Source organism: Varroa destructor, unplaced genomic scaffold, assembly GCF_002443255.2.
Source record: "Varroa destructor unplaced genomic scaffold, Vdes_3.0 BEIS01000007.1, whole genome shotgun sequence".
In the NCBI taxonomy this organism is placed as follows: Eukaryota; Metazoa; Arthropoda; class Arachnida; order Mesostigmata; family Varroidae; genus Varroa; species Varroa destructor.
Genome location: NW_019211460.1, coordinates 4346942 through 4365245, shown reverse-complemented (window position 1 = coordinate 4365245; position 18304 = coordinate 4346942). Strand labels below are relative to the sequence as shown.

Here is an 18304-nt window from a genome sequence, read left to right as displayed (position 1 = left end):
TATACACTAGCGTTACTACTTAGCCCCGTATTTTTATAAACTATTTAATGTTTAGTAAAAACGGGAACTCTTCCAATTTATTTGTTGATTTATTGTTAAATTCACCTATGTATACATAAATACACCTCTCACAATTGTCAACATGTGCTTTTCAAACGTATGACCGCGCAGAAATCATGCTGGTTACACGACTTTCACATGTCCCTCGAAAACTGTCGTAAACTATACAATGTGTAGCACGCACGCATGTTGCTGGCACGCAGGATAGAAAAGGGTCTCTTAGCATGAATAAAATGGCTGATCTTTTGTCCAAGAAAAGGCACACCAAATTATCGTTTGTAGTGTGATATGTGCCAGGCAGCTAATCCGCCAATCGTCAACTTGATTCTTTGCTGTCAAACAGGTAAGCACTTGTCCTTTTGCAATTATATCGTAGGACCAGCGTCGTCAAAAGCCGTTTTGTTTTCACTGCTTCTATTCACTCATTGTGATAAGTTATATTATTACTTCTGTTATTGTTGCTATCGTTCCGATGTTTCCTACAAATTTAAAACAGGCATCTACGTGTATACACGCATGCATTACACCGTAAACAAAAACGTCAACTTTCACAGCAATATTTTTCCGACGCTCATGCGCCGAGAGAATTGAAACCGACACAAAACACAGAGAAAATATAAAACGTCGAGCCAGCGGAAGATTACGATGTTCAATACATAACAGCGGACCAAGCGACACAGAGACAGTATATAGTAGGGATCTCCGGACAACAGTCAGGCCAGAAGGTTTTTTGCTTCGTCCGCCCAACCCGCTCAGTCAGTTTGCCAATCAACCAAAAACCCATCTGAGACATACACACACACTCACACACACACACTCAGATACCCGCGTAACAGGATCACAGACACTTTTTCTGTGTTTGTCGGCAATTTCTATGAGCTCTACTACTCGCAGCGCTTATGCCGCTAGTATAGACGCCAAAAGCTAGAGAAGTTAGAGCAGGGCAGAGCGGGTATTGGTTAATGGGATGACGTCCGGTCAGCGTAGTTCCGTCGTTTAAGAGTATAATTGATTGGACATTATTGTTTATACTTATTCATAGAAGTAATTGTTTATATTGTATACCCATCTTTACTTGATAGTTCATTTGAGTTTAAAATTACAGAAAACGAAACTATCAAGAAATATACATTATAAACAATGTATTATATACCTCGTATATTGACTCCTTCCAGGTGGTGCTTATTTATAAAGTACAAGCAGACGACGTATTAAAAGGAGCTTTTCGGAGCAGCTGTGGCAGATACTCGTATTCCCTTTCCCCTGTACTAGGAGTAGTGGCAACCCAGCGCATGAAAAGGAACTCACTTTCAGTCGGTGGCGCGCAGTCGAATCAATGCCGCGCGGGGTAGCCAAGCATCATTTTGTCTTTAGGAGGCGGGCGTCTGGTTCCACAATTTAGTATACAGAGACTCCGCCCACTTCTAAAGTTGCGCGCGACGCAATCGCTCTTCCCGCGCATTCTTCTGCGCTTGTCCAGCGCCACAATAACATCATTCAGAGGAGTCATTAACGGTGGCGCACAACTCTGGCAGACCAGTTAACCGCGTTCTTGTGTTGTAGTGTTAGGCTGTTTTCCAACTTCTAAGCTTGCGGGCACGCAAGATGGCTTAGTTTCGTATTGAAAAAGGCATGCCGTCAGAAGCAATACCTAACAGCAGTAATACCCATACAGCTTCAACATATTTAGAACACACACTAATTAGAGGAGATTAACACAGAAGTTCACACGATGAAAGGAGCTGACAGTGTGAAGATCAAGCGCAATACGGTATAGTGGATGTTCAATAGCCACTCTCAATAAATATAGCGTTCGTACATATGTGTGACTAAGCAATGTGTTGTTATTATTGTTGTTAATATTATGAAATAGTCTTATTGTAGAAGTCCACATTTCAGTGCGTCGTTGAACAGACAAGAGAGAGAGCGATTTAGGACAGGCAGGTAAAACATGTATCGGAGGAATGCAATCACAGGAATGACTTCGTATGAAGGAAGGTCGAAGAATTAATGGACGGTTGTCTCTGACAGCCTGGATAGGGTTGTACTTGTCCATTAGGATGCATACATTAATTAAGATACCTGAGAATGAACAAACAAATAACCAAGCACGCATTTCCAAAACGGCAAGGTAACTTGCAGGTAAGGTAATCTTGGCAGACCTCCCAGTGGTAGATTTTAGACGCGCTGTTGAATGGCGAATATTGTACAGTGCAAAAAGTCATAAAAGCAGTACATTGCCGTAAACACATAACTTTTACAGAAGTACAGTTTTGAACGCATTGAGTTTGAGTGAAGAGAAGGAGTATTTCTTGGCGTCTTCTGAGCCACTGCAAAAGGAAACCTTTCTCATTTTTTTTTTTGCTAGTAATAGTCAATTTTTATTATACTACATAATCAACACTGTAAACCAGGTAAAAAGACATGGATTTCCATAGTATATAGGTTATATACGTTTTTAATAATTAAGGTACCCTTGTAAGGATTCCATGTGTCATATCGCTTTAAGTTAATTAAAACGTAAAGCCTACACTCGTGATCTCTAAAGGTAGGCAAATAGAAATAATAATGACACATGAATTAGTCGCAAACGCTGTTCGATGAAATAATGTCGATAATATATACATTTTCAGTTGAATGGGATGTTGCTTATCAAACTTGGGCTAGATAGATGTTTGAGATGTTTGGTGACCCGCAGCGCCTATTCTAAAGAATGTTTCTCTTAAAGAAGCACCTTTTACCAGAAAAGACATAGAATTCCGACTTCGATCGAAGACACCTTCTTAAATTAAATGAGCATCGCTAGTATTTAATTTTAGTTGTTTATACCAGAATCTCTGGCCTGTCTGGGTCGTGCCTGTTATTATGTATGGCGACAAGGATTCCTGTTACTATTTACGTTTTGTGAATAATTACACTTGAGAATTTCTAGTGGGTAGTGGTTCATGAGCTGCAATACCTGCTCAGTGCGTCTAGTGAGCGCCAGATCTAGTACACCTTTTTGTCGTGCTAATCAGTAGCAAATCATCAGGCTTATGATAAGCACCTTTAGTATCGAGTGCCTAGGAGTCTTTGCTCTGTACTTAAGAACCCTTTTGTCAGCTCGAAGATCGCGCGCTGTGGTAGATGTGCATGCAGCACTACAAATGAGGCACCTGTTAGAGGGTCTGGCTAAAGAAATCTAGGCAGAATCACGTACGGTTATCCTGATTTAAAATTCACCTTCAGCCGCTCCCGTGCCAACGCAACGTAATATCTTACGATGTCCATTTAGTGTTAATTTATTAACACAGCATGCATCACAATGCATGGCAAACTTTTTAAGGTGAAATGTTTGGCCACCGACTTTATTAATTAATAAATGTATCGATATAGTTTTCTTATTTATTAATTGTGAGAAAGCAATCACTGGTATGACTAGTGTTTTTCAAGTATGTGGATAGTCTAAGCTAGACAATAAAAAATGGTGAATGCCAAATTGGGGTTCATTCAAGAGCAAACGTCCTCCGCCCTATGAGAGATACGGCTTTTAGAAATAGATCTCACTATTGGTGGCGTCAATCCAATAAACGTAGCCAAAACTTCAAATTTCGAGAATTACGTCATATAATAGGTGATCGACAGTCTATGATTCAGGACAGAAGGCAGCTAATCTTTGCTAGATTAGCTGCTTTTTATCTCAGCGGTACTGTGCACACTTATTTTAAAAGGTGATTTGCGGGTAAATGAGCTTCGAAATGGCGGAAAGCTGTGTCTATTGGCCGCTGCGACTACGTAGCCTAGAAAGTTTTCCTAGAGAATCTTACACAGCGCATTTCTGTTGACCTTTTTCCAGATACTGGTGCAACTACTAAGACACAGTCATACTACTTGTCGAGTCATTCGATCCAAGGCGGCACACATGAATTAAAATGTTCGCGCACATGTTAGTTTATTAACAATACACATTCAAATAGCCGGGCTTGGATATTATCTGTAGCTAATTCCAGTGACGTAGTAAACTCTTTATAGTAGAAGGTTACATGTTCTTTTCTTAGCCTTAAAGATAGAGCTTGGTTAAATGTCTCACTATTCCTATTCCTCTCAATTAGCGGGCAACCGTTACAAAACACATCATAAAAATAAGAATGCAGAACAGATTAAATTCATTTCGAATGCCCAAGCCCATAAACTGTAAGAAAAGTCATTGAAGCATAATTAGACTAATTTTATCACTATGTACAACCGAAAACTATTTGTTTTCAATGATAACGCATGAAAAAGCAAATAATAATAGCTGTACACAGCCGCTATTCAGTTTCAGGCCGTAAATGGGGTCTGTTGAGTATTTTATTTATAGAAATTTATTTTCTAATTTAATTAAATGTATATTGATGCGGGTTGCTTTCAACATATACGTGTTTTATACGTATTGTAGAAGTGAAAAACTGTGCTCTTTTTGCCGCATCCTGTGCCCATGTCAAATGGTCGAACTTGAACCTCTAGTACGTGTCTAATATTACATTAAAAAATCAGGCTAAGAACCTCGTAAAACTTAATTTTTCAAAGCAAGGTGACTGCATGGATCTGTCATTAATGATCAAATCTTAGTAAGAAAATAGCTAGTAAATTGCTATGGAATGGAACGCTCAAAATTAATTATTTCTGTCCGCATCGACAGAGATATATATGTCTATCTTTGAACGTCCGTTAAATTTAGATTTTTATATAGAACGATAATTTAGCGGAAGTTCGCCATAAATTGAGTTCGTAGGGTCGATTAATGTTCTATAAAGATGCACTCTTATTTTGCCTTTGACTGTTGTTGGCTATCCTCACACCATTGTAAGAATGACGTCAAATTTCTATAGTAATCTATTAGGATCGTGCAGATCTCCAGTTAATAAAAAATATAATTCGTTATTTAAATAATACCTGTATCATTTGCATGTGTGATAGACTTCAGTGAGCTTAAGGACGGTAGCGTATAGGCGACGTTTCGCTAACTGTTGAGGTTTCACAGTCCTCATTTATTATCCATATAGAGAATGGATGGAAGGTGTTTTAGGACCTAACTTTTGTAACACACGATATTGTGACCTCGAGCTACACAATTGCATCTGAAAGTAATCAATATTCATTGGTGAGTCAGCGTGTAACAACTATGCGAAACATGAGATTGCAGTAAATTCGTGCATGCATTAGACTACAGTCCTATTCGCAAAGAAAACAAATTATCTCTAAGTTGAGTAGATGATGACTGATTTGTTTATTGGGGACCACACTTGTTTATCAACAAGACGTGAATGAGTAAACGCATAATCCTACTTGGCATGTTCTTGTTATTGCTGTTAGCAAGCCAAGTTATGTAAAACAAGTGTTCGTGGTTGTCTATAATGTGGTTTGATGCCGCGCTACAACCGATAGCTTGTCAGTTATTAGTTTTCGTATTGGTCATCTTCGGAGTAGTTCTCTTCGGATGATGGCGAAGGCAAAATTGAAATGACAGCCTCATCGCTGGCACTCATGGGATTCAAGGACGCTTTCGTCAGACGCATCATGTCCGGTGGTAGTTGATCCCTCGAACGAGCGAGTTGCTCAACAAATGGCTGAAGCGAGCGGGGCAGCATGGCCTTGGCTTGCCGAACAGCCTCGGGAGAAGCGGTTCCACGCTCTAATTCTAGGGCAAGGCCCATACGCTGTAGACACAAACATGCGTACTATTATAAAAACTATTGTTATATATATATACATATATGTGATATGAAGGCTTTTAGCCGCATAGAACATGCAAAATGTAAGTTGATAGGAATTCAAACAGACGCATTCATATCTAGGCAAAGCTGAGTATTTCATAGCACTTTTGTATATTAGTAACGATTTAGTCTAATACAAGCGTTGAGTTTTTAACGACAGCTTTGAAGTGAATATTCGATCATTCGGGTGGATTCATATCAAGGTTATCCACGTCATTTGGACACTGTTGTGAATACGGATCCTACAACTGTCTTGTAGCATATTGTTTTATATGCGGCGCTTACGACATATACTAAGTGCGACTAAACAAAGGAGCAGACGAATATTCCTCGATAAATTATCTACGATCGGGAGTCACACCTATCCTTGATTGAATGCGGAATTAGTATTATTATTAGACTAAGAGGAACATCTATAATAAATAACATTAGTCTTCTGTATTATTCGCTACCTAGCTCATCATTCTATTCTCGACAAATGCAGAACAAAGTGGCACTATACCTTGAGCACCTCGATATCGTCATGTATTTCGAACGCATTGTCAAAATTAAACAGGTATTCTCGCTTGTCGGCCGAGATCTGGCAGTCGATCACGGTCTGCCGACTTGTGTTGATAATTATGAATGGCAGGGCAATCGTAGAGTTGGGAACACACGCGGGACTAGTTACCGATGCCGACATCTAATCAAAGTATGCGGTGAGAGGAATGGAGAAAGCATAGAATTATTAATTCCTTTTGTAAAAAGTATCTCCCTGTAATTCTGAAGATTGGAAATAAGAAATATAAGAAAGAGTATTCTGCTCCTTTGGTGTTCTGAGAATCTTTTATCGTTCCTTAGTCTATGTATATATAGAACGCTGATGTGGTCTCGTCGGTTACCTTACTTTACTGACCTTATTGCGTTCTACGAGACTCTTGTAGGCAATATGCTGCAAGATGAGATCGTACAGCTGTTGGGTTTTATGCGAAATTCGCGACAGGCGCTCACGTTTCTCCGCTTCCAGCTGTGAAAATTAGGAACCAATAAGAAAAAATTATGATCTAATTATTTTTCTTCATATCATCGTGTGATATGTAATATAGCATTGTACATATCGATGACGGGAGCTGAACCAGCAACCGATGGTTCATTTTGTAATTGGGGATTCTTTTTACATAATACAAATCGACAGTTTGTACAGCAGAAGTCTTTACTGGAAAGAGTAAAAGTGATGGCCCTTTATTCCCACAACATCAGCGAAGAGGTAAAATAAACATTTAAAAAAATGAGCTAAATCTGACCTTTTTACACTCCTGTGCACTGTTTGTTGGCAATCCCAACCAGTGTATTTCCTTATGCTTCTTCTCAATAATTCCTGCAAGGGCAAAACGAATAGTGTGTAGATATATGGAGAGAGCTGCTCCATCGTACGCTTTTATCAAGGACCCAATAGCCGTAACTATAATTATATGATGATAGTCCAATAACTACCCATGGCCATCAGTACGTTGAGGGCGTCGTAGACCCTTCGGCGAATGTTCTTCTGGTCGTAGCCCGCGCCGGCGCCGTTGGCCGAGACATCTGCAGCAGCGGCCGCGGAAGATGCCCCACCACTTCCACTTCCCCCGTGATTGTTGTTGTTGTTTCCACCACCGCCGCCGCTGCTGCTACTGCAGCCGCCCGCTCCTCCGGCGCCCCCTCCAGCTGTCGCAGATCCGCTTCCAGCTGCTCCGCTTCCACGCTCCGAAAACTCATTCACCAGTGCGTCTGCTACCTCATTGTACGTCGTTTTACCACGCTTACGAACTTCCTCGCATACTTTCATTGAAAAATGTCGAAGGCCTTTTCCGCCAGCGGAACCTCCACCCCGACCCCCGGAGCCACCACCGCCACTGGCGCTAGACGCAATCGACGAATGGTGGCTATGAAAAGACGACGGTGCTGACACTCGTGCTCGTTTCACCTGAACAGCAGAAAACAACGAGTTAAATTGGAGCTTGCCTCATATTAATTCTCACTTTGATTTTGCTGAAACGCCGACCTATGTAACAATCTACAGCAGTAAAAGACAAAGGGGGCTTGTTCCCGAAGTACCCAGCCATCATTAGTGGAATTTAGTAAATGTCCTGTAAAGGGCTCACCTCGACGTATCCTTCGTGGAGATCTCCATCACGCTCCCGTTTGATTCCAGTACCCGCCACTGTGGCGGTACCCGCAGATGATGAGTTTCCCAAAGATGTGTACGTGTGGAACACCTTATTTACAAGACACGAATAAATATATTAAATTGGTTTCAATAAGTGTGTTTCGACGACATCATCGAGGTACAATCGTTCCACGAGGTATTCGAATTCTATGGGGCTTGCATGTATCTGTTCTTTTAACAACTACTTTGGTATAAAGCCTAGAATTTATATAATCAACTCTATTGTTTCGTAAAGGTATACGTTAAGACCGACGTCGTAACACCTTAGAGGATCCCTATTACTGATACTGTTAGACTAGAAGTACCTGTGCGGTACCACCCCTAGAGGGGCTCTGTAGGATAACAGGTGAACCGTGAGGGCTTTGTGCCGTGAGGATGACGCTTTGTGCTGCCGGCGAATGTTTTGCTCCGGAAGCTCCGTGTGATGACACTGTAATGTATCGAGTACCGCCGCCTCCTGACGAAGTATAATCGCTACGTTAGCTCATTGTTGTTAGGTTTTTGTTAACCGGTCCTCCTTGTCAACACTTATCTCGTTTAACTGACAGCTAAATACTGCATTTATTGTATTTTGTTGTTCCAAATAACCAGAATATTGAAAGGATTCGAGGATTAAGCTTCCGAATTGCACTCCTTCGTCATAAATAAAGGAGACAAACACTATTAGACAATATTATTGCAGTTAATGCCGATAACTTCAAAGATAAAGTGAAACTTTTCCATACCATTAATATCGTTACGTTACTAAACATTCTAAATATACATCTAAAATAATTTTTTGAAGCTCTTATCTTCACCACGCAATTACCACACAACATTCGGCATTGTCGAAAATGATTAGGAAAACTTCTACACGTATGTCCCCTCAAACCGTTCAACTTGATGATAGTTATTTTATCGTCCACGGTAATCAGTATTCGTTGTTATTAAAGGTGCTCGAATTCTCCATATCTAGATATTTACTTTACAATAATAGATAGATAACATTAAAAAAATGTCTTATTTGTGACTAGTCCTCTACGCCACCGTCGTCGCGGCCAATAAATTATGTAATACTAATAATAACCATTAATATTATCATTGGTATTTTTAATAATTATAATAACTACGTTGATTTAACGGATTCCTTTGAGATGTGATATCGCCTGAATGCCGTATAGGGTTTATAATGCGCTAAATGCAACGTATTTTAATGTGTTCGCTTACTCTTGAAAAAACGGTTTTAAAAAATGAGGTCCCTACATTTACCACTTAATATACACAAGTTGCTCATTGTGCTACTCTGAGAAAAACGTTATGAACTTTTACGTTAGAGAACGTTATGTGAACGAACACAATATGGTGAATGGAGGGCTCATGAATGATACTCTATGTAATTCACCTAGGACTTTCGTAGTTTGTGGCGAGGTAAAAACTACCATTGAACGTCAATCATTTACCCACCTGGGAAGATATAATGGTTTAGGATTTCTCGATTTGCTGTAAATGATCATATTACTTACCTACTTTATTAACAACTAATAAAATACATAGACCTAACCTTTGATACAGAGAAAACCCTTTTTCTAGCTGATTTTCAATTGTCTCCTCCATGACAGGCTACAGTATTATTGCTTTAAGCATGCTTCAAAAATCTGTCCAAGTAAGGAGATCAACCGAGAGGAAGGCTGAGACAAACCGAGTAAAAAGGAAATCATTATATTTTTTGGCTTTCCTATTGATGGCATTTTTCTTGAAGAATCAAAGTATGCTTGTGGCCAAATTTGAACCTATGCCACATCTAGGTGCTTCTGGTTAGTAGGCAAACAACTTACAACTGCACTATTGCGGGGACAGTTAATATTCTTTAGTTTACGGTCGCTTTCAGATAATATGCAGTTTTCTGACGTCAGTACATCTAAGAGTCAAAAAAGTCCATGTTCCCAACAATTATCATCCTATTAATATAGTGTTTGTAAACAACGCATACTGCAACACGTCCTCCGTGCAAAATTGCAGTAAGCTTTTTCATCTGAAAAAACATGTCGCACCTGTCCAATGTATACAATTTGATTTCTTGATGTTAGTTAGCACTGACCCCTTCGTGCAGATATGTCAAAACATTAATACATTTCAAATTTGACGCGATTTGCAGAAACTGCAAAGAATATCTTTACAGTTTGAAAATGAGAAGGTAACCACTGCTAACCGATTTCGAAGTTCCGCTTACAAAGCTTCAATACAGATGAACCTGTTACCTTATGGCCTTACTAAAAGTCACTGCTGCCTAGTGTATGGCAGGTAACTCTTTGACTCTCGTAGTTTATCGTTCCAGTTTACAGCAGCCCTTTCGCATATATCCAAACTACACTAGCTAGTTACGCAGACATCTAGTGCCAGTCGAAATGGATTACTTCTAGATGGGTTTCTTGACTTAAAGGATCAGACTTCCATAAGTTGATATCGAAATTCTACGGAATATTTCCGTTGTTATTCTGTTTTATCAAATTATACCTTTACTCGTGCATGCTAAGCCTCATGTACTTATGGATGCGAGCCGCGTCAAATCGCGAAAAATTGTGAGTAATTACATGTTCTGTTTTTTTTGAGGTTAATGTAAAAAACATTTTAGTTAAACATGAATGTATCTATGTAGTTATTTTAGTCTTCTTAATAATGTACAATATGAAAACAATTTTACTGGTAGCTAAGAAGGGCATTAAGAAGATACAACACAACACAGTCACGGACAACTAATCGAAAAGTCAGTATTTCTTGTTGTTTTATTTACTTTGATTATCTGAGAAATAAATCTTAACTTAGGATACTCGAAAACTAGCAAATATTTTTTGCCGTTTCCTTCAAGGAGCTTTCTAAGGAAAAGACATTAGATTTGGTTGCAATTTAAAGCCCATGTTTATTAAAAGATATGAGCATTTTAGTAAAATGTGAATAGTAAAGCATAATAACGCGTAAATTATTCCCGTTTTGAAATAATCTTTAAAAAATGTTAAAGCAATCTGAGTTGGAGTAGAGAGCGACTATTCGACAGACACCATTAGTAACGTAAAAAACTACATTTGCATTAATGAATTCTGATAAAAATCTGCTTTTTTGTAATTTAGTTAGATGTTTTACTTGGACCGATGGCAATTAGAAACAAATAAATAGTATTCGGGATATTTTTGCAGTTACTCGTTATTGGTTTGTGCTTTAGAATACCTGTAAGGATACGTGTATGCTTTTTACTCATACTATTATATCCATTAGTAGATGTTTAGTCATATCTTTTTGTCGAGCTTTTCCGCGCAGCGCATATTTAGGATACACCCAGGCGTGCTTTGAAAGGGCACTTCTGGCGTTTAAAGGATACGTGAAAGGCAGAGATTAATTAAAACTGTGTTTCGTTTTCACTATGTACAATAAAATACGTTAAATTAAAATGAGGTTTTCAAGGGTATAAGATCAACGTATGACAATCGATTTCTTGAATGTCGGACAGTTATTAACGTAAATGATGTTTTCTAAAAGAATACAGGTCCTAGTAATTTAAAAATACACCGCAAAGAATAGTTAAAAATAATTGGAAGCATAAATTAGCAATTCAAAAAATTCTGAAACCCATAAAATACTTTGCATCATTTTCCGGAATTAGCCGTACAGACTTTCGTACTTCTGAGTCACGTGCCTAGCATGAGTAAAAGCACAATTATATCTTTGTCATAAATAATGGTATGACATTGTTGTGCAATTAGAGATTCGAAAGAATCCGAACCCTTATTACGAATGACGTGGTCTTGAAAAACGCCTGTCATGCACAATCACAAACGAAAAGCTACTAAACCACTCGTTCAAAATCAATCAGTAATATAACTTAAGGTCTCTGTCATGTCAAATTAAACATCCAGCATCTGTAATTCTATTAAGGCCTGGCCAAATTCACTCTGAACTTACATTTATAGCGATCAACACATACTACAGTATACCAGACCGAGCTATCCTTAAACAGCAGCGGATGCTGCACGAATTATCAAAAGAACGAGCGGGACATGAGAGACACACGCGTAGGTAGATGAATTTAGGAAAATTATTCAGTTAGTCAGATGACTGATAAATTAGATATGTGGCAGGTATAACCACGTCGGATGTGTTGATGCTAGAACAATTGTCTGTCATTTTAGTTAGCCCGAGTGTTTAAGACGATTGGCGCTCCCTGGGGTGAACAGATAGACAAACAAATTCGTCCTCAGCGGTTGGAGGCCCTTTTTAGTCATTCAAAGCATCAGTCCTTACCGTTTCAGAGATATTCAATCGAGAGCGCTAATCCACGGTTTAACTTGAGCTTCAAAACAACAGTGACATTCTAAACGGACTAATATGTTGTAACTATCACATCTCTTATAAGGTGTACGAGCATTTATACATTTGTCTAGATTTAGCAAGCGCTATCAAAAGGCAGACGTTAACACCGAAGCAAAATGTTGGAAAAAAAAGCGCTGTGTTGCTAGCTCGCTTCATCACGAAAAAATTGAATTGTGTTCTTTAGGGTTACACAAGGATTGAATTACTAGGTGTTATATGTTCAGTTAAAGCCGACGGCAATGGCAACAGCAGCAGGATGCACGTGTGGTGACTGATCATTGCCAATTTGCCAAGCCGGCCCAAACTATAGCTTTCCAGCGTACAAATGACTAGTACCAGCCGCGAGGAATCTTTGAAGCAGAATCTCCGGCTCGAATTCTTAAAAATCCGATTTCTTCAAAATTACACTTCGAGGATTTGTGACAAATAAAGGTAAATTCAATGCAATTTGCAGTGACTTGATGATGTATGGGGTGTCTGCTTACTTCACGCGGTTCTTCATCACTATCACTTACCGATAGCGTGCACCTGATTGCCCGTCAGCAGAGAAGTGGCGACGATCACGTTACCCGAGTCTCCGTTGGCGGCCATTCTCGGCCGGGCGGCCCACTTCGGTCGACGGTCTCCCCGGCACCTGTCCGATGTCGGTAGGAGCACCGCGCCACGACAGAAACGCTACAGCATATAGAGAATCTACGACCTGCCGAACATACACCGGGTGCACATAGAATCAAACGTATAGATATACACATGTATAAATCATCACCAGCAGCAGCAGCAATAACTTGAAGAAGACAAACAACAACTTATAATAGTAAGAATAATAAAACTCCCATTTACTAACTACAGTCACCAGTCTGTCGCTTCCCGCACCACTGTAAGAGCCGATAGCAGCCAAACCCACCAGAATCAAACATCAACTACATTGAGACACAGTCATGCAAGCAATAGACACTTACGACAACACCCATCAGCCACAGCTACCAGACATCATACACAGACCAAGAAACAGACAGACAGATAGGCACACACTGATCGATCGAGCGAGCGAGCGACCGACCGATTGACTGAATACCATACTAGCATCCGCCGCCGCTTCGGTTGATGTTGTTTGCCGCTAGGTGAACACTTGGTAACCCCAGGAAACCTTCGACAGGCGACTGTCAGGGACTGGATCAGACTGTCCAACTGGCCTGTTGGTGCCCCTGTAGGTATCTAAGTAACGGCCGTCCGACGCGCTGGCACGGCCCCAACACTGCTACTGCACCTCCTTAGTAGTAGTAGCAACAAGAGCAGTAATCTGGCGGTTGAAACCGCCGGGGGCGGCGAAGCCCCCACTATGCCAGTTGGGCACTTTGACCCTGAATGGTTTACTATGCAGAACCCAGCCAAGGTTCTCAAGCATATCTCAACGTCATCGCAGCGCTTACCTCTGCGCCCGTGGGGTTCACAGTTGTTGCATGTGGCTTCACTCGAGAGTAAGCTCAATCCACTACACTTCACAGATTTCGTCCGGTGGCGGCCTGCGACTCGGGGCCAGCGCGTTCGCTGATTGGCCGAGCGCGTAGGTCACGTGATTGACGAAAACTGCGTGGAGCCCATTTCCGCCCGGCCGCGTATACACCAACCCGACAACTCACATATATTTGTATGTGTCTAATGAATCACCCGCCTCTTGTTATGCGCAGCTAATCATTTGAGCTCGTGTAGATTACTAATTGCGAAGTAGATCATTGATTTGAAACATTCTTTGCCGAGATGAAATAATTCTTTATAATAATATCGCAGTGCTTGCTGGGTTGGTACTTACTAACGTAAATATGCAGCTGATATTTGGCGGTTGGCGAAATGGCGGGCATTCGGAGAGTATCTATGCAAGAGGTCCGGCGGGCACTTTTCTCTGCTGACCGGTGGTGAGCGGGCAAGAGCAACGGGACCGCCATAAACGCTTTAGAAGGCGAAAATTAAAACGATGTTTAAGAATTGAATCAACATTACTAAGGGCGTTGTTAAACATTCAAGTCGCAAGCAGAGTACAAACATTTTCGAAGTCAAAAAAATGGGCTAAAACATCAAAAAAACTTAATTGGCGTGTAAGTATCCCGAGTGTGCGGTGGCTGTCTGCAAAAAACCCTGTGAAAGCTTTAGGTTAGGAGTGGAGCTGTGTTACACGGGTAGACTGACAACTACGATTGATACCATCTTTGTGATGCATTATATGCAGATGTCTTTTTTGCGAGTATTGTTTTTAATATGATTCTGGTATCATGCAAAAACTCGTTGCTGTCGTCGTTACTGTCACCAATATCAATCATAAAATAACGGCCAAGCGTCTAAGAAGAGCAGAATCCCTTAGGTAAATTTCCCATGTTGCCGGTATTAAATTGGTAGATAACTATTTGTAAGACAATTTATCGACTTTGCTTAAGAAATGGCACATTGTTTGCAAAATGATGAAAGAAAGAGATCGGAGTGCACGAGGCAGACGTAAACCTGATAATACCGTAACGTGCAATTACTTTCTTACTTTAAACCAATCAAATAAAATTGTTTACATTATTTAAATGTAATTTTTATAACAGGACCTTATTAGCGGTTTAGTTATAAGCAGCTCTGCAGTGCTACTTGCATATAATCAAATATCGTCGTCTATCTGTATAGAGCAACTAGGGAAAAGCTGTGTCAGCTACGCTCATAGCTAATGCAGCGCCCAGATATAGCATCTCTCTATTAGATGCTCCTTTCTTGGTGATCGTATACCTTTACGCTATTTATTATTCTTCTATGTGACGTATCATCCAGTATATATTGGTATTATTTATTGTATTTAAGTTATTGGGAGTGGTATTTACGTGGCGTTCTTGCTCAACTTTAACCTATGTAACGATGATCGTTCCCTAGCTAAACAGAAGAAGAAGCCTGCGCATACTCGAGTGAGTTTACGAAAGAAATTTCCTATTAGATGAAATCAACAGTGAAAATGGTGCCATTAATACAAACGACGGATTGGTGGCAAATAGTCTAGACAGGGTCGAAGGATTTTGGTAGGCAGGTTTGCGCTATTGTGCTTCTATGTACTCAAAATGGTGAGCAAAATTTGACTGTAAGTAAGTCCATTGAATAGCAGATGTGGCACTCCTGAAACGACTGTGGAAAACAAATTGTGAAAAAGTGGCTTATTTTAGGAAGGGCATCTAGGAGAAATTCCATTAAGGGCTTTTTAGAGTATCTGTAGTAATCTTAGTGTATAATAAGTGAAGCACTTCCAAAGTAATTGACGACTACTAAATGGTAGCTCAGGAGTTAATCGGATGAATTATACTCAAAAAGCAATTTGGATGAATGGAGCTTTGCTATATGGAAGCTTACTGTCACAATCAGTATAATATTATTTTGTTTATTTCAATCAAATAGACTGCACCAAATTGCCTAGCTTGTTTGGATAGGACGAATCTTCAGAGTAAGATGAGTCTACTATGTTATCGATTTAATGTTACTTCGGAGATGAAACATTCTGTGTGGAACGCTTTGATAAGCTCTTGCCTTTCAAGAGCCAAAACGTTGTCGATAGATCCTCCTTCACCTACTATTTTTATCCTAAATCTGAAGACATTTAACAAGCGAAGACATCACTAACGCTCGCAAGGACAGTGCTAGATTATATATCAGAGGAAACGGATATGAAAGTCTCCAGTGCAGGATAGTAATAGACGATACAGTAGTATGTGAAAAATTTGTCGTAACTACATGTAATCATTCAGGCAGTTTTTATGGGACACGATTTGAGGGAGCCCTGCCGTCTGAGGCGATGCTTACCGGCTGTACCGAACCCAAAACTCGAAATATTTAAGTGAGGACGATCGCGCAAACGCTTCAACAAAAATTAATATAAATTAGGAAGGTTAGACATTGAATTCGTGCGCCGTTTGAGCTAAAAAAGCTACTTGAAGTGTGTTCAAAGAACGTTACGATATGCCAACACAATGAGAAGCATAAAGTACTCTCTGCGGTATATCAGCGAAGAGCTGCTTTTCATGCCTTACGAAGTTATTACGTAAGCTCGTATGAAAACAATGCGAGTATTGTTTGTGAACATAATACCTTGTAAGAAGTACAATATAACCACTGTTAATTACAGCCGCAAGTAATAGATAATGTAATCATTTACACAGAATAACAACATGTGTTCGACTAACATATACGAAGAACGTGCAATATTATCTAGTGTGTGGCAAAAAAGACAAGAGAATATTACACGAAACCTAATTCCGGTAAATAGGCCTACTTTTAGCTCTATATTTACCAAGACTCCTACATAGTTCCTACATAATTCCCATTATTTGTATTTGACTAATTATCTAGAAAGATACAAAAAGAGCTGATTAGACACAGGCGAAAGCAAATGTGAAGTACCGTGAAGACAAGCAAATATTGCAAGGTGCGACCAGGCCTCTCTGAGGGCTAACAGAAACTTCTGACTAGAAAAATGTTACTTCTGGGCAACGTTATTTGTTGGAAGTAGTAGCTATAGTTCAATAATGACGTTTCATGTGAATCCACCTACTCAACAGGACAAATGCAGACTTCACTACTTTAAATCAACCACTGCTTAATCTAGTCATCTGTTTCAATGACAATCATTCAGGTATTTTGCATATATTTAAAACTGTTTTAGAAAAGTTCTTTTTCAAAAAACCAGTCTGATATCGGACAGGCGTTAAGCTGCGTTCTCTGACGATCCTTGAAACGGATATGAGCATTTAAGAGTTATAATTCTGGCTATTTTTTTTTAAATTTAAACGAATGAATTCGCAAAATAATAAATTAGATCTCTAATTTAGATTTTAGCAAGTAGACGGTTTTTGACCGAGAAGGCAAACGACATATTTTCTGAGATAAAAATTTGCAAGCCATTTTCATTGATTCTATCGATTGCTAAATATGCCCGTGCAACACTTTCATATGAATGGGCCAAACCTCTTGATGACTATCGTATGAGGAAATCACCATATGCGGTGATCGACCTCCACGATTTGGTTAAGTTATTAACTTCTTTCTTCCGATTCACAAACGCAGTGTGCTACATATGAAATGTAAAGACGTCGGCCTTCGCTTAAAGCCAGTAAATAAGACCCCAACCCCATAGACCTTTCGCTGTTTGTAGTAAAGAGGGATCTTTACAACCGAACACCGGGGAGCAAACAGTCTCTATTCAATCCACGTTTTGCAGGACCCTGCGAATCTTGTGAGCTGCGAAGGTCCTTGCTGTTAGAAGGCGCTCGGGACAAACGGGCCCCTGCCATTTTACATAACTTTTACTCCATTTGGAAACTTGGCATTAACGTTAGGCATTCTTAAATATTTTTTCTTTTATGTCGTCTTTATGTTAATATCGCTCTATAATGAATTAGTTACGTATTTATTTGTTCTTTATTATGTTCTGATCCCATGTCTTCTTTAAACGTTTCGACGAATATTGACTCTACGATATTGATCCGTTAGATTAGATTAGTAAAACACTGATGGATTCCGATTTTCGTCCTTGACAATATTTATGTATGGTAAAAAGGGAAAAATTCAACAGAATCTTACCAATTTGCATTATTAAAATTGAGTCCAGGTGTTTGTCTATTTACTGTCCCTGGGCTTTGAGTCTTTTAAATAATAGCAAATGATGGTTCGTACATTTTTTTTACTCACTAGTGAGCATGTTTCACTTTGCTGATTTGATTAAAAAACACTATAGTAGAGACACGTAAATCAGTTCCGACCAAAGTGGATTTAATTATGCTATTATAGATAGGGTATGAAGGATCCTTGAACCTGTGTCGTATATGGTTTTTATGATGCTTTTTTCGACTCATACAGACCCGGTTGTAACCGAGCGTGGTATTACCACGCTCGGTTACATTTGTTTCACTGCTGATTCCCCTTGTAACATTTTAGCTACTCTGTTACATAACTAATTCATATGATATAT

The 18304-nt window shown here is 39.6% G+C and overlaps 1 protein-coding gene and 1 long non-coding RNA gene across 6 annotated transcripts; one reads left to right on the top strand and one right to left on the bottom strand.

Moving 5' to 3' along the window:
- The first annotated feature begins 263 nt into the window (after window positions 1-263).
- On the top strand, window positions 264-1893 carry LOC147754216 (uncharacterized). Its single transcript, XR_015316674.1, has 2 exons — window positions 264-403; window positions 1236-1893. It is a non-coding gene; the product is annotated as an uncharacterized LOC147754216 (long non-coding RNA).
- A 3380-nt stretch (window positions 1894-5273) lies between these two features.
- On the bottom strand, window positions 5274-13912 carry LOC111253786 (uncharacterized). 5 transcript variants are annotated; one of them, XM_022813754.2, is made up of 9 exons: window positions 13755-13912; window positions 12840-13024; window positions 8289-8440; window positions 7919-8032; window positions 7269-7740; window positions 7079-7152; window positions 6691-6801; window positions 6298-6477; window positions 5274-5738 (listed from the first exon to the last, which is right to left on the bottom strand). In XM_022813754.2, exons 2-9 carry the CDS (start codon window positions 12913-12915, stop codon window positions 5478-5480), a joined length of 1440 nt encoding a protein of 479 aa, XP_022669489.1. In that variant the 5' UTR covers window positions 12916-13024; window positions 13755-13912; the 3' UTR covers window positions 5274-5477. The 5 variants fall into 5 exon arrangements, with proteins under 5 accessions (XP_022669489.1, XP_022669492.1, XP_022669490.1 ...); XM_022813757.2 differs by lacking the exon at window positions 13755-13912 and adding an exon at window positions 13400-13727; XM_022813755.2 differs by lacking the exon at window positions 13755-13912 and adding an exon at window positions 13405-13727.
- Between the last annotated feature and the right edge of the window lie 4392 nt (window positions 13913-18304).

What these genes read in the sequence shown, in the direction of transcription:
- LOC111253786 (XM_022813754.2), bottom strand. Translation starts at nt 12,915, where the DNA reads ATGGCCGCCAACGGAGACTCGGGTAACGTGATCGTCGCCACTTCTCTG. An exon ending in GTCTCGTAGAACGCAATAAG is followed by an intron (nt 6,478 to 6,690) that starts GTCAGTAAAGTA and finishes TACTTTGATTAG; the next exon opens with ATGTCGGCATCGGTAACTAG. An exon ending in ACGATATCGAGGTGCTCAAG is followed by an intron (nt 5,739 to 6,297) that starts GTATAGTGCCAC and finishes TTGTGTCTACAG; the next exon opens with CGTATGGGCCTTGCCCTAGA.